This window comes from Theropithecus gelada, chromosome 16 (genome assembly GCF_003255815.1).
Source record: "Theropithecus gelada isolate Dixy chromosome 16, Tgel_1.0, whole genome shotgun sequence".
Taxonomy (NCBI): Eukaryota; Metazoa; Chordata; class Mammalia; order Primates; family Cercopithecidae; genus Theropithecus; species Theropithecus gelada.
In genome coordinates this window covers 29,698,256-29,714,876 of record NC_037684.1, presented here as the reverse complement: position 1 = coordinate 29,714,876, position 16,621 = coordinate 29,698,256, and the positions used below count along the sequence as shown (strand labels likewise).

Here is a 16,621-nt window from a genome sequence, read left to right as displayed (position 1 = left end):
AAAAAAAAAAAAAAAAAAAACGCCGGGCGCGGTGGCTCAAGCCTGTAATCCCAGCACTTTGGGAGGCCGAGACGGGGGGATCACGAGGTCAGGAAGTCGAGACCATCCTGGCTAACACGGTGAAACCCCGTCTCTACTAAAAAATACAAAAAAACTAGCCGGGTGAGGTGGCGGGCGCCTGTAGTCCCAGCTACTCAGGAGGCTGAGGCAGGAGAATGGCGTGAACCTGGGAGGTGGAGCTTGCAGTGAGCTGAGATCCGGCCACTGCACTCTAGCCTGGGCGACAGAGTGAGACTCCATCTCAAAAAAAAAGAAAAAAGACCAGCCCGACAAACATGGAGAAACCCCGTCTCTACTAAAAATACAAAATTAGCCGGGCATGGTGGTGCATGCCTGTAATCCCAGCTAGTCAGGAGGCTGAGGCAGGAGAATCGCTTGAATCCGGGAGGTGGAGGTTGCAGTGAGCTGAGATCATGCCATTACACTTCAGCCTAGGCAACAAGAGCAAAACTCTGTATCAAGAAAAAGAAAATTGAAGTCTGGAGTTTTGGGGAGGGAAAAACTGACAAAGCAGAGAAGCATCTGGCAAGGGCAATTATTCAAACAAGAGAAGCCATGTGGGGTTAGACATGAGAAAGAGGATTTAATATAAAAAAATCGAGATAAAAATATATTGGCTAGGTCTGGTGCCTCACGCCTATAATCCCAGCACTTCAGGAGACCGAGGCAGGTAGATCACTTGAGGTCAGGGGTTTGAGAGCAGCCTGGCCAACATGGTGAATGAAACCCGTCTCTATTAAAAATACAAAAATTAGCTGGGTGCGGTGGCGGGCACCTGTAGTCCCAGCTACTCAGGAGGCTGAGGCAGGAAAATGGCTTGAACCCAGGAGGAGGAGGCTACAGTGAGCTAAGATGGTGACACTGCACCCTAGCCTAGGTGACAGAGAGAGACTCCAACTCAAAAAAAAAGTAAAATAAAAGATCTCCTTTTAAACAGAGTGCTTGTTGGACAGGAGGTGCACACACAGCGGCCGGGACCCTGCAGCGCCCAGGTGTCCACACGGGTTCCCTCGATCCACAGCCACTATCGCCAGCCGTTACCCAGCCACAGCAGCCCAGGTCGCTGTGCAGTTTAAGTTGTCTTTAATCAGAGTCCTTTATGGTTAATTTATACCCATAATGGACAATTGGTTAACAACAGGAAGCAGAGGGAGCACAGAGGTTGAAAAATAAACGAACATTGAACACAAACATGATGCCCTTTGTGTGTCAAGTTATTAATTCTCGCTCCATTTCTGTGATACAGGAGGAAACAAGCACAAGGGGAATATAAGGTTCAGAGAAATTATGACTCGCCCACTTTGGAGCCAGCACTAAAGATTTTTGCTGTTCAGCATCACCTGGGAGCTTGATAGATGTGCAGAATTTCAGGCCCTACCACAGATCTACTGAATCAATCTCCATTTCAACAATCTTCATTTTAAACAGTTTGAAAGGCAGATGCAGTGGCTCACGTCTATAATCCTAGTACTTTGGGAGGGCAAGGTGGGAGGATCACTTAAGCCCAGGAGTTCAAGACCAGCCTGGGCAACATAGTGAGATCCCAACTCTACGAGAAATGCAAAAATTAGCCGGGCATGGTGGGGCATGCCTGTAGTCCCAGCTACTCAGGAGGCTGAGGCAGGAGGATCACTTGAGGCTGGGAGACTCAAGTGATTTATTTTATTTATAAACAAAGAAAAGAAAATTCCTAGCATATACCAGGCATATGATGAAAAAGATCTAAAATTCTCAAGTTGGTCCTCTAGATCGATCACACCACTGCACTCCATCCTGGGTAACAGAGCCAGACCCTGTCTTGAAAAAAAGTTCGACATAGCCTGATGCAGTGGCTCATGCCTGTAATCCCAGTACTTTGGGAAGCTGAGGTGGGTGGTTCATTTGAGGTCAGGTGTTTGAGACAGCCTGGGCAACATGATGAAACCCCATCTCTACTAAAAATATGAAAATTAGCTAGGGGTGGTGGTGCGTGCCTGTAATCTCAGCTACTTGGGAGGCTGAGGCACAAGAATCGCTCGAATCCAGGAGGCTGAGGTTGTAGTGAGCTGGGATGGCGACACTGCACTCCAGCCTGGGCAACAGAGCAAGACTGTCTCAAAAAAAGAAAAAAGAAAAGAAAAGGTCTGGGAACGGTGGCTCATGCCTGTAATCCCAGCACTTTGGGAGACTGAGGCAGGTGGATCACAAGGTCAGGAGATTAGCCATCCTGGCTAACACAGGTGAAACCCCGTCTCTACTAAAAATACAAAAAAAAAAAAAAAAAAAAAAAAAAAAATTAGCCGGGCATGGTGGCGGGTGCCTGTAGTCCAGTTACTCGGGAGGCTGAGGCAGGAGAATGCCATGAACCCGGGAGGCGGAGCTTGCAGTGAGCCAAGATTGAGCCACTGCCCTCCAGCCTGGGCGACAGAGCGAGACTCCGTCTCAAAAAAAAAAAAAAAAGAGAAAAGTTTGAGATGCAGCACTTTAGACCATAAAATTAGCAGACTTTTTTTTTTTTTAAATTTAATTTATTTTTTTGAGATGGAGTCTCGCTCTGTTACCCAGGCTGGGGTGCAATGGCGTGATCTCGGCTCACTGCAACCTCTGCCTCCTGGGTTCAAGCGATTCTCCCGCCTCAGCCTCCCGAGTAGCTGGGATTACATGCATGCGCCACCACACCCAGTTTTTGTATTTTTAGTAGAGATGGGGTTTCACCATGTTGGTCAGGCTGGTCTCGAACTCCTGACCTCAGGTGATCCACCCGCCTCAGCCTCCCAAAGTGCTGGGATTACAGGCGTGAGTCACTGCACCCAGCTTTAGCAGACTTTATATTGTGATCTGTGCACTGGTTAAAAAGAGACAGTGACATCGTTTAGTTTTTATAAATTCACATTCCATCACAGTTTTAGATTTTATAAGTGCACATTCCATCGCAGTTTTAGATTTTATAAGTGCACATTCCATCGCAGTTTTAGATTTTATAAGTGCACATTCCATCGCAGTTTTAGATTTTATAAGTGCACATTCCATCGCAGTTTTAGATTTTATAAGTGCACATTCCATCGCAGTTTTAGATTTTATAAGTGCACATTCCATCGCAGTTTTAGATTTTATAAGTGCACATTCCATCGCAGTTTTAGATTTTATAAGTGCACATTCCATCGCAGTTTTAGATTTTATAAGTGCACATTCCATCGCAGTTTTAGATTTTATAAGTGCACATTCCATCGCAGTTTTAGATTTTATAAGTGCACATTCCATTGCAGTTTTAGATTTTATAAGTGCACATTCCATCGCAGTTTTAGATTTTATAAGTGCACATTCCATCGCAGTTTTAGATCTGCATTGGAGCACACAAAAATGGACAGTAGAAACATCGAAAGTGACAGTTATGAATTGAGTATGGATTGAGCAGAATTGCATTAGGTGAGAGGTGTGGGTATTGGCTGGCAGGGGAATCAACCAGGGAGCCCTTCAGTGGTACCAAGCCTGGGCTCAGGCCTCGGAGTCTCAGGCCAGAACCACTGCGGGTGGTGAAGTGATGGTGATCTACCCAGCCATTCCCACTAAGCCTCACCAGACCTGCAGGTCGACCGATTAAGAGGGCTGCAGGATGTCACAAACAATGTTGACGGAGAAAATTCAGTGATGGTTATAGCTGATTTGGCTTTTCTTTTTTTTCTTTCTGAGACAGAGTCTTGCTCTGTCGCCCAGGCTGGAGTGCAATGGTGCCATCTCAGTTCATGGCAACTTCAGTCTCCCAGGTTCAAGCAATTCTCCTGCCTCAGCCTCCTGAGTAGCTAGGATTACAGGCGTGCACCACCACACCTGGCTAATTTTTGTATTTTTAGTAGAGACGGGGTTTCAGCATGTTGGCCAGGCTGGTCTCGAACTCCTGACCTCGTGATCTGCCCACCTCGGCCTCCCAAAGTGCTGGGATTACAGGCATGAGCCACTGTGCCGGTCTTGGCTTTTCATTTATAGGGTCCAAAGACAGCCTACATCTCTCACGTACTATTTGCAAACTTCTTGGATATGAGTATCCTGAAACTGTCTTGTATCATGCTCTAGGGAAAAAATACAAGAGTTATAAATTCATATTTTAATGTAGTGAGTATAAGCAGGGGATCCTAATGAGCTTCAGTGTTAATACAACACTCATAATGAAATTTAAATCTGCATTTTATTTTATTTTACTTTGAGATGGAGTCTTGCTCTGCCACTCAGGCTGGAGTGCAGTGACACCATCTCGGCTAACTGCAACCTCCACCGCCTGGGTTCAAGTGATTCTAGTGCCTCAGCCTCCTGAGTAACTGGAATTACAGGCGCGTACACCACACCTGGCTAATTTTTGTATTTTTAGTAGAGTCAGGGTTTCGCCATGTTGGCCAGGCTGGTTTCAAACTCCTGACCTCAGGTGATCTGCCTGCCTCAGCCTCCCAAAGTGTCAGGATTACAGGTGTGAGCCACCACGACCGGCTTAAATCTGCATTTTATTTTATTTTATTTTATTTATTTATTTTTTTTGAGACGGAGTCTCGCTCTGTAGCCCAGGCTGGAGTGCAGTGGCCGGATCTCAGCTCACTGCAAGCTCCGCCTCCCGGGTTCACGCCATTCTCCTGCCTCAGCCTCCCGAGTAGCTGGGACTACAGGCGCCCGCCACTTCGCCCGGCTAGTTTTTTGTATTTCTTAGTAGAGACGGGGTTTCACCGTGTTAGCCAGGATGGTCTCGATCTCCTGACCTCGTGATCCGCCCGTCTCGGCCTCCCAAAGTGCTGGGATTACAGGCTTGAGCCACCGCACCCGGCCTAAATCTGCATTTTAATATATATGTGTTCTCATAACCAAACATAATGTAATATCACTTTTCAATTTGTTTGGCGCTTTCTTTTCTTTTCTTTTTTTTTTTTTGAGACAGGATCTCACTTTGTCATCCAGGCTGGAGTACCGTGGTGTGATCATAACTCACTGTAGCCTCAAACTCCTAGGCTCAAGTGATCCTCCTGCTTCGGTCTCCTGAGTAGCTGGGACTACAGGCACATACCACCACACTTGGCTTGCTTTCTCTTCCAATTATATACACAATATTTGTGAGTGAGTCCCTGGGAGATCTAAAATAAATAAATAAACACTGTGTTTTGTCACTTTTTTAACGGAGAAAGTCAAAATAGTCTTTGAATTTGATGATTACCACAGATTATACTTTAAATGCACTTTAGAGAAGGAAGAAACTATCATATAATTTACCAACCAATTATCTTTTACTTAAAATTCCTAGCATAGTCCGGGCATGGTGGCTCAAGCCTGTAATCCCAGCACTTTGGGAGGCAGAGGCAGGAGGATCACTTGAGTCCAAGAGTTTGAGACCAGTCTGGGCAACACAGTGAGATCCTGTCTTTATCTATTTCAAATAAATAAATAAATAAATAAATAAATAAATAAAATTCCTAGCATATACCAGGCATATGATGAAAAAGATCTAAAATTCTGAAGTTGGTCCTCTGGATTGCTGATGCAACAGGGGAAAAGATTATTGGGTCCAAAACATGTTGAGACTCACTGAGAGAGACAGCAGCTGCTCGCCTGCAGGACACAGGATAGAAGACAGTCACGTGGGTGACTCTGAAAAGCTTGCCTGAGTTTATGACAGTTCCCAGAGGTTCATGTGACCCAGGGTTTCCCAACCTCAGCACTGTTGATATTTTGGGGCAGATAATTATTTGTGTGGGGGTAAGAAGCTGTTCTGTGGGTCATAGGATGTTTAGCATAATCTCTGACCACTTCTTACTGGATACCAGTAGCACACATCTCTTCTCTCCCACCCCCACCCCAGGCAACTAACATAGTCTCCAGACTCTGAGAACTACTGATGTAATTCCGGTCTTTCCCTCCGGCTCTACCAAGTAGGGACGCAAAGGAGAGAGAGCAAGTCACATAACTCTTTTTTTTCAGGAGGGACGGGGTTTCACCATGTTGCCTAGGCTGGTCTCGAACCTCTGACCTCAAGTGATCCGCCTGCCTCGGCCTCTCAAAGTGCTGGGATTACAGGCGTGAGCCACTGTGCCTAGCCCTAGCAAGTCACATAATTTATAGAGGGTAACTCTGTCAATTTTAGATGTCTCATAATCTGACCCATTCATTCATCCAATAAACACATATTCAGCACCTAGTATGTGCCAGACACTCTTGGAAGCCCTGGGGATACAGCCCTAGACAAAGGTTTCTGCCCACACGGAACTTATGTTCTAGTAGGGGAAGATGGCCAAAATCAAACAAATAAATTATATTGTTGCCCTATAAATAAGTCATATAGTTGTGCGATGGAGAAAAAAAGCAGGAAGAGGAGAGATTGTGCCTCTCCTTGTCACAAGCCCGAATATGGCCCCTTCTAAACACAGTTAAAATTCTTCAGTATTTATACGATGATTGGTTTAGCATCTGACTCCCCAACTGCAGTACTGCAAACCCATGAGGAGTGTGGTTTCTCTTGTTCATCACTGGGCCCCCACACCTGGCACAGCACCTGCACCAAGTGAGCGCTCCATGGGCATGAATGAATGAATGAACGTGGCAAAGAGCTATCGATGGAGTCTGGACTTGGGTGAGAAGTCGTGGCTGGACACACAAAGCTATGAAGACAAACAAAGCTATGACATAGGGTGAGACTACCGAGGGAGAGGGAAAGACAATTAGACAGTCCCTTGGGAATGCTTACATTTAGAGAGTGGAAGAAACGAGAGGCTTGAGCAGGAAGGGGCAGCAAGGGTGCATGGTGCCTAGCAGGAGACCTCACTGCACTCCATCCTGGGCAACAGAGTGAGACTCTGTCTCCAAAAAAAAGTTAAAAATTGGTCAAGGAGCTCTTAATTGAAAAATTGCAAAGCCTTGCGCACAGTAAACTGTGTTTTTACACTACTGCCACAAGGGGGCACCATTGAGGCTGATAAACCAGGAAGGGGGTCACATTCAGTTCTCCAAATATGCTACGTGTTTTTCTGGCTTATTCATAGAGTTGACAGGAATTGGAATAGGTTCTAAAGTTGTTTTGTAGCTTCCTGTGCAGTTTTAGCTGACCAGTGTTCATTTTGTCTTCATAACACCATTTTATGAAACACTCAGTTTGTCCTAGGGTGTGGCTGTTGTAGAGGGTGGGGATGGCGGCAGGAGGGCTAGGGGGTTGGGGGTGGGAGACGGGGATGAAGGAGCAGAGAGCTGACGGACATTTTCAGCATAATCAATCCTTCTTTTTTTTGTGTTTTTTGTTTTTGAGACGCAGTCTCGCTCTGTTGCTCAGGCTGGAGTGCAGTGGCACGATCTCACCTGTCACCACGCCCAGCTACTTTTTGTATTTTTAGTAGAGACAGGGTTTCACCATGTTGGCCAGGCTGGCCTCGAACTCCTGGCCTCAAGTGATTTGCTGGGCTTGGCCTCCCAAAGTCCTGGGATTAGAGGCGTGAGCCACTGCGCCAGCTTCCAGGAGCCTTTTCACTTCTGGGTGTGACTCTTTCTCTCTGCTCGAAATGCTTGGCTTCAGACAGCACCTCCTCTATATAAGGAGCCTTCCTGGCCCCCTTCGCTGAGGACGGGAGTGGGGAAGATTTCCCAGTCCTCAGAGATCCTGTAGCTCTTTGGGTCCCTTTCTGTCCTGTGTAAGGCTGTGTGCTGGTCTTACATCCACGTATCAGGCAGTCAGCAACCTGAGTGCAGGGGGTCTGCCTGACGTGCCCCGTGGTGTACTCCAGATACCGAGCACTCAACCATCTCTGTAAGATGAGCATTTATTTATTTATTTCAGCTCCCACTCCACTGGGAAAATGAGTTACATAAATTGTGAATGTACAGGTCCAGCTGGTGGGAGGAGGGGTACACAGCGAGTCCTGGGTTCTAGATGAGGTTTCACAACTTACCTTGGGAATGTCCACATCACATTGTTTTCTTTTTTCGAGACAGTGTCTATCTCTGTCACCCAGGTTGGAGTGCAGTGGTGCCATCCTGGCTCACTGCAACCTCTGCCTCCTGGACTCAAGTCATTTTCCCACCTTGGCCTCCTAAGTAGCTGGGACCATAGGCATGCAACACCATGCCTGGCTAATTTTTGTATTTTTTGTAGAGACAGGGTTTAGTCATGTTGCCCAGGCTGGTCTTGAACTCCTGGACTCAAGCAATCCGCCTGCCTTGGCCTCCCAAAGTGCTGGGATTACAGGCATGAGCCACCGCACCTGGCCATTAAAACTTCTTTTTTTTTTTTGGAGACTGAGTCTTGCTCTGTTTGCCCAGGCTGGAGTGCAGTGGCACGATCTCGGCTCACTGCAACCTCTGCCTCCTGGGTTCAAGCCATTCTGCCGCCTCAGCCTCCCACCTGGGACTACAGGCGCAAGCCGCCATGACTGGCTACTTTTTTGTATTTTAGTAGAGACAGGGTTTCAACATTGTTGCCCAGGCTGGTCTTGAACTCCTAAGCTCAGGCAATCCGCCTGCCTTGGCCTCCCAAAGTGCTAGGATTACAGATGTGAGCCACCGCACCTGGCCCACCGTGCCTTCTTAATTATACTTTTCTTCATTCAGCCTGAGATAGGTTACATTAGTTGGATAATGGTGCTCACCAACTTCCTCAGTTCTACATTCACAGATATTTGTTTCACTTGGCTCCACAGAGCTGATTTAATAGATGTTGATGGTTTAACTTGGAATAATCCCATCCTAGAGAACTGGAGGTCCTTCAAAAGCATGAGATGGAACAGCCTAGCACGGAACCTGGCCATGTTCACAACCTACAGCATAGAAGGAATCCTCTTCTCTTGTTCTTTCATCCTGTAGTATTTTGTGTGTCTGGCCTCCAGCGTTGCTCTAGAAGTTCCTCCAAGAAAAGCCTTTCTACATTACAGTCGAATCTTACTGATTTAAAAGTATCACCCAGCCAGGCACGGTGCTCATGCCTGTAATCCCAGCACTTTGGGAGGCCGAGGCAGGTGGATCACAAGGTCAGGAGATTGAGACCATCCTGGCCAACATGGTGAAACCCCGTCTCTACTAAAAATACAAAAATTAGTCGGGCGTGGTGGCTCGTGCCTGTAGTTCCAGCTACTCGGGAGGTTGAGGCAGGAGAATTGCTTGAACCGGGGAGGCAGAAATTGTAGTGAGCCGAGACTGTGCCATTGCACTCCAGCCTGGGCAACAGAGCAAGACTCCATCTCAAAAAAAAAAAAAATTCCCTCAAATATTTTGAACAATGCCACTGTATTTGGAGTCTTGGAGCCAAGTGCTAAATTATTTTGTGTTCATGAAACAGATCGGTTTCGTAGGACCTTCAACACAACAAGCTCCTGATGCTGGGGTTAGAATCATTGCTATGGTTTGAATGTTCCCACCAAAACCCATGTTGAAATTTAATTGCCAATAGAACAGTTATTGGGAGGTGGGGTGCTTTTTTTTTTTGGAGATTCTGTCACCCAGGCTGGAGTACAGTGGCATGACCACAGCTCACTATAGCCTTGGTTTCCTAAGCACCAGTGACTGTCCTTCCCCCAGCCTCAGTCTCCTAAGTAGCTGGGACTAGAGGTGTGTGCCATCATGCCTGATTAGTTTTTGTATTGTTTGTAGAGACAGAGTTGTGACATGTTGCCCAGGTTGGTCTCAAGGATTCACCCGCCTCAGCCTCCTTAAGTGCTGGGATTACAGGTGTGAGCCACTGCGGCTGGCCGAGGTGGAGTTTTTTAAGGTATTAGGTCCTGGGCCTCTGCCCTCATGAATGAAGTGGGCTCACAAGAGGAGTATAGGTTTGGTCCCCATTTGCCGTCCAGCCCTTCCACCATGTTATGATGAAGCAAGAAGGCCCTCACCAGATACCAGTGCCATGCCTTTCGACTTCTGTGAGCCAAATAAATCTCTATCAATTATTCAGTCTGTGGTATTCTAAAACAATCCCCTCCTAGTTTTAGGGCAGTTGCCACTGGCTCCGCCTCTCACCAGCCCTCCTCCACACCTGACCTGGTTCTATGCTCTTTCCCGACCTGGGCTCTAACCTAATTCATTGCTTGTACCTTTATCTACAAAATGGGCTGGAAGTAAACTTAGTAGCCTTGTGTCACTCAACGACAGGGATGTGTTTTGAGAAATGCATCATTAGGCGATTTTGTGTTTTCTACGAACATCATCGTGTACTTACGCAAACCTGGATGGCACAGCCTACTACCTGCGTAGGTTACATGACATAGCATACATTACTCCTAGGCCACAAACCTGTACAGCATGTACTGTACTGAAATTATAGGCCAGGGGTGTCCTATCTTTTCACTTCCCTGGGCCACATTGGAAGAATTGTCTTGGGCCACAAATAAAATACAGCAACAATAGCTGATGAGCTTAAAAAAAAAATAGTTGCCAAAATAAACCTCATGTTTTAGCAAAATGTATTAGTGTTGGGCCACATTCAAAGCCGTCCACACAAGCTTGCTGTAGGCCATTGTAACACAATGTTAAGTATCTGTGTATTTGAACACACAAAAGGTACAGTAAAAATACAGTATTATAATCTTAACTGTAGCACGACTGTGAGGCTCATTGTTGAATGAAGCATCCTCAGGCAGTGCGTGACTGCATCCAGACACGTGTGGTGGGAGAACTTTGCCTTTTTAACTAAACTAATGGACCCAGGAACAGAACCTGGGTCTTTTTAGTTGCCCTTCATTGTCCTTCATGAGGGATGGTCTCCCAACACCTAACTTCAGCTCTCCGAATACTTCATTAAACCTTCTAATACTACAAACTCACTACCCAGAGTACACACATTGCTAGCGATTTGTGGACCTTAACCCACAGCATGACTGTCCTTTTTATAGCCCTTGCATTTATTCTCCACACTGCACCCCTAAACCAAGGCTGTTTCTACCAAGGGGGCTCCTAGATTTCCAAGCAACCCATTCTCTAGAACAATGATTAACAAGACAGCATGACTCTGGCTAAATGCTTGCAAAAACAGTTGACTGGCTGGGCGTGGTGGCTCATGCCTGTAATCCCAGCACTTTGGGAGGCCAAGGGAGGCAGATCACTTGAGGCCAGGTGTCTGAGTCCAGCCTGGCCACCATGGCTAAACTGTCTCTACTAAAAATACAAAAATTAGCTGGGCATGCTGCCTGTAATCCCAGCTATTACCGAGGCTGAGGCACGAGAATTCCTTGAACCTGAGAGGCGGAAGTTGTAGTGAGCTGAGATTGTGCCACTGCACTCTAACCTGGGCAACAAGGGCAAACCTCTGTCTCAAAAAACAAACGAACAAAAAAACCAGTTGACCACAGAGGGACAAGCTCATCAAGTTTTTCTTGGCCAAGTTCAGGCCCCTGTTGAGAAGCTGTGGGTGTGGACGAATCCTCCACTGCCCATTTCTATGGTTCCTTTATATGCACAAGATCAACTATATGTAAATAATCTGCAAGTCAGGTATTTCTGAAAACAAGTTTTATTTAAATAAGAGTTTAAATACATTACACATAACATTAAAACTGAAGGGGGAAAAAAACCAAAAACCAGTTTGTTACTTCACATGGCATTGGGCAGCTGCTGCTATTAAGTTGCAAGCTCTACAGCTAGCTACATGACTGATGATCAGTTTGAGATTTGTTCCCTTGTCAAAAGTTTAACTCTGGTAGAAGGTTGGCCTCACATTCTGATGTTTGGACATTCCTTAGCTAAGATATGTCTGGTCAAACAGACCTTTGTGGCAAGCCAGATGTCCTATCACCTCGCTAGCGATAAGAGGGCCTCTCTAAGCTCTGTCCACCTGGTCAGGTTGGAGACACCAGGGGATCTACCACCAAAAGCTCCCTTCCAGTAGTACAGCTGGTGCTGCTGCCTCACCCCATCCTCTCCTCTCAGATTCACTGAGGACTGTTCAGGTGGTAACATTCTGTTAGGGCAAGGAACTCTGCAGAGGGAGAGCCGAGGAGGTTCCGGCCATAGTTGTTTGTGATCTTAGGGCTCTGGGCTTGGCTGAAACATGCCGGTATTGCTTGGTTTCAGGCTTGACACTGCCAGGCGCCTACTGCTTGACCTCTGTTTAAATGAGGGACTTCAAGACTAGACAGCATGGCTCTTTTCAGTTTATTGCATGAAGGAGTTACACTAGTCCAAGTTAAAAGCGGACCCCAAATGGTTACATTATACAAGCTGTGAGGTTTTTAAACTTGTGACAAGGGACAGAAGGGAAATTCTACTCATTGCAAGGAAATCCTCACTTAAGCTTCAGTGAGCCACAAGCACTTAAAACCCATGAACCTTCAGCTGATCGTCCTTAGCCAGTCCAATCTGAAAAGACAAAAGGGCAAAGTTTTAAATGGCGGACAGGGAGAGTTAAAGCCTCCATTTCTAATGTCATCAACCCTGTCTTCCTGCTACTACACTGCCCAAAAGCCAGGGGTGCACAGTGGTTCAACGGACGGTCCTCAGTTAAGAGCTACCTTTTTTGAACACTCAGTGCCTTCCAAGATTCTGAATTAGTGTGAGAATGAGACTCATCAAGTATCTGAAACCTCTTCAATTATATCAAGAGCCGATAATATAACAGTAGTTTACTATTAATATTCAGGAAATTCATTTTTAAAAACTCATGTCCTTACAAATACAGGAACAACCCAGCATTTGGCTTATTTTACAATGCATCTATGTGCTATTCAAATTTGCATCTGTAAAGCAGATCCACAGAAACAGTTAACCAAAGGTAGACAAGTCCCTTCTGCTTTTTCCTATAAAACAGAAGTCGATGTACTTTAAAACCCAACTGAGGTTTTGCTCAGCCTTACAAAGCCAACTTTTATGTCCCCAGCAGAAGCTCATACACAGGATCTGAGATCTGCCAGCAGAGGGGCACAAATCAAGAAATGACTGAACTCACCTCTACGAGGAACTGGCATATGTTCTTGCGTTGGTCACCCTGTAGCTGAATTACTTCTCCATATTCTGGATGCTCAATTACAGTACCATTGCAGGCAAACTTCTGCAAGCACAAAGGAAACTAAACAAATTAGGCCCAGCAAGGGCATGAATGCATTTATCACCCCTTCTGGTAACAATAAATACAACGCAGCTAGCACCCCCTTGCAGACAAATTCATTATGACTTTCCCGCAATCTCACTGAACACCTACCTTCTTAAACGCCTTCACTAGTTTCTTTTTATCGTAATCATCAGCGATCCCTTGGACAGTAGTAAGGGTCTTCCTGCCGTTTCTCTGTTGAATTCTTATATGGATATAATCCTCAGTGCCAGCAGGAAGCAGGTCATCACCCTTACTTGCATCAGCAAAGGGGTCTGAAAATAAAGGTTAAGATCGTTCAAAGCTGTCAAAGATCAGATACCACTGCCATGTCCCCGGCTCCCAAGTGTTTTGCGCGTGTAGAAAACAACACTGAAATCGTCAGGGCTTGGGCCAGGCCGTATGTGTCCTTTGCTGGCTCTCCCCGAGCACGTCAGTCCGTGACGCCCGGCTTCCCCAGGCTCGGGAAACGCCCGGGCCTCCCGCCCTCCCTGGGAAGCCGATCACGTGTCGGGGGAGTCCGAGCTGGCAGGCGGTGCCCCACCCGGCTGATGCAACCCGCCGGAACCCGAGCTCCCGAGGCGGGGCTAAGCCTACCACCCCCATTGGTGCGCACGCCTGCCACTTAGGGCTGGCACCGCCTTCCCCTCCGACTCCGTGACAACGGGTGGTGACGTAACGGACGTGACGCAAGGGTGACAGGAGGGGCGGGTGTGGCCCGAAGAGGCCCAGGAGCCATTAGTAAATGCGCCACCGAGACGCCGAGCCCGCCCAAGGGCTGACCTCCCGCCTGCTCCTTCCGGTCGCGCTCAGGGTCCGACCCCGGGGCCCAGGCCTTGATCCCGCTGCCCTGCGAACCTGGACAAGTTTCCCCTGCCAGAGCTTACGAAGTCCCGGAGCGCTTGGCAGCTTCCCGGAACACGTCTCCGGGCCCGGAAGGCCCCGCTGCCCCACCCGAGCCCGCGACCTTTCCCATAGCTTACCGAAAGAGTGGAGGTTCTGGATAGCGGACATACGATACGATTCCTTTTCCTCGGTGGAAACGGCCTGCGGAAGGCGGCAGCGGCGGGAGAAGGCGGGCAGGGGGGACGGAACGTCGGGAAGCGAGGGGGCTCGAGGGGGAGGCTGCTGAGTCCTCGGCGGCGGCTCAGTGACTGGGGCAGAGGGGCGGTGCCTGTGTTCACTTATATAGCCGCGCCTGTGACGCCAGCGCGCTGCCCTCACGTCCCGACCCCACCCACGGCGTCGTGCCCCAAGCACCCAGGCGGCGCAGCTTCCAATTGGTTTGGGGGCGGGGACATAGGATGGCGCTTGCGCAGGAAGTCTGCGGCAGGAGGGCGTCCTCTTGACTCTAGGAGAGCTGGGAGGGGGAGGGAAAGCTTGGTCTGGCTCGGCGCCTGCGCAGTACGGTTGGACGGTGTCTGCATGCCGAGAAAACCGGCCGAGGTTTCGAGCTCGCCTACGCACTGTGTCGTTTGGTACGTTCCACCTTCTTGACCCTGTTGCATCCCTGCCTGCTCGAAAAGGGGTGTTTCATAGGGTAGATGAACACTCCTTAGAGAGGATGTAGATGCTGAGCCTCCCAAACACGACAAATGCCCGTTTTGTCAAACCCACCTACCTACCCACCCTACTACCCACTGAGTCACAGAGGGATTTAGGGCGGCAGTTTGATTAATCAACATACAATAATATAATCAAAACGGTAACCGCATAATTTAGATTGCCATTTAGATTTATTCTAAAGTGGGTTAATCTGATCTAAAATTTTCATTTAGATTAGATTAATCCATCCAAGGAAAAAGTGTGCCCAGCTCACTGGCATGAGTTCAAGGGATAGTAACTGGTTCTGGGCCCTCCCTGAGAATAATTCTGGCACCAGGGGGCGTCCTTCATGTCGCACAGCTTATGTGGAGTAGAGCCTTCCCAGAGTTTAGATGAAATATTTCCTTCAAAACAGTCAACCTTGCTTGCTCTCGGTTTATTTATTTCAACACTCTCAGTTGCAGGGATAAGTAGGGTGGTGAAAAGAGACCAGGGGTTTTAGACTCAAAGGCCTCCTGGGCCAGGCAGGTAAGTAGGATCAAGGAGTGCAAACAGCCAAGTGTGATGTAATGGGGTGGACTGGGGGCTGGAGTAAGAACTATGGGCTTGCCGGGCGCGGTGGCTCAAGCCTGTAATCCCAGCACTTTGGGAGGCCGAGGCGGGTGGATCACGAGGTCAGGAGATCGAGACTATCCTGGCTAACATGGTGAAACCCCGTCTCTACTGAAAATACAAAAAAAAAAAAAAACAAAAAAAAAAACTAGCCGGGCGTGGTGGCGGGCGCCTGTAGTCTCAGCTACTTGGGAGGCTGAGGCGGGAGAATGGCGTGAACCCGGGAGGCGGAGCTTGCAGTGAGCCGAGATCACGCCACTGCACTCCAGCCTGGGAGCACAGCGAGACTCCGTCTCAAGAAAAAAAAAAAAAAAAAAAGAACTATGGGCTGCAGTAGCCGCTCACCTCCCGCCCATTGTGCTAGATCTTTTTCAAGAGTGCCAGGAAATCCAGGTATTTACATAAAATCTCTTGATTTTTAAATATTGCCAATAAATGGATTTTTTTTTTTTTTTTTTGAGACAGAGTCTCACTTTGTCGCTGAGGTTGGAGTGCAGTGGCACTGTGTCGGCTCACTGCAACCTCCGTCTCCTGGGTTCAAGCAATTCTCCTGCCTCAGCCTCCCGAGTAGCTGGAATTACAGGCGTCCACCACCACCCCTGGCTAGTTTTTAAAAACATTTTTAGTAGAGACGAGGTTTCACCATGTTGGCCAGGCTAGTCTTTTTTTTTTTTTTTTGAGACTGAGTCTAGCTCTGTCACCCAGGCTGGAATGCAATGGCAGGATCTCGGCTCACTGCAACCTCTGCCTCCCAGGTTCAAACGATTCTCCTGCCTCAGCCTCCTGAGTAGCTGGGATTACAGGCGCCCACCACCACACCCAGATAATTTTTGTGTTTTTAGTAGAGATGGGGTTTTACTGTTTTGGCCAGGCTGGTCTCAAACTCCTGACCTCGTGATCCGCCTGCCTTGGCCTCCCAAAGTGCTGGGATTACAAGCGCGAGCCACTATTCCCGGCAAAGCTGGTGTTCAACTCCTGACCTCAGGTGATCCACTTGCCTCGGCCTCCTAGAGTGCTGGGATTACAGGAATGAATTGAAGGTTTGATAAAACACTGTGCAAGCCAGAGAAAAATATGCATGCCCATGGACTGCTGGTTTATGTCCCCGACAGTCAGGGTCACTGCCCTTGTGGAGTTGAAGGCCAGCGGGAGAGAGAGCCACTAAACAAATAATAAGATAATGAGGCTGGGTGCTATGGCTTAGGCCTGTAATCCCAGCACTTTGGGAGGCTGAGGTGGGCGGATCAGCTGAGGTCAGGAGTTCAAGACCAGCCTGGGCCAATATGGTGAAACCCTGTCTCTACTAAAAATACAAAAATTAGCTGAGTGTGGTGGCGCGTGCCTGTAATCCCAGCTACTCAGAAGGCTGAGGCGTGATAATTGTCTGAACCTGGGAAG

The 16,621-nt window shown here is 47.8% G+C and overlaps 1 protein-coding gene across 4 annotated transcripts; it reads right to left on the bottom strand.

Annotated features, from left to right (window-relative positions):
• Positions 1 to 11,476: 11,476 nt before the first annotated feature.
• On the bottom strand, positions 11,477 to 14,316 carry EIF1 (eukaryotic translation initiation factor 1). Of its 4 annotated transcripts, none has more exons than XM_025362076.1 (4): positions 14,050 to 14,316; positions 13,178 to 13,341; positions 12,922 to 13,027; positions 11,477 to 12,339 (listed from the first exon to the last, which is right to left on the bottom strand). In XM_025362076.1, the coding sequence occupies exons 1-4, from the start codon at positions 14,078 to 14,080 to the stop codon at positions 12,326 to 12,328; spliced, it is 315 nt and encodes a 104-aa protein (XP_025217861.1). In that variant the 5' UTR covers positions 14,081 to 14,316; the 3' UTR covers positions 11,477 to 12,325. The 4 variants fall into 4 exon arrangements, with proteins under 4 accessions (XP_025217861.1, XP_025217859.1, XP_025217858.1 ...); XM_025362074.1 differs by having other exon boundaries at positions 12,926 to 13,027; XM_025362073.1 differs by having other exon boundaries at positions 12,926 to 13,024; positions 13,172 to 13,341; positions 14,050 to 14,222.
• Positions 14,317 to 16,621: the final 2,305 nt, after the last annotated feature.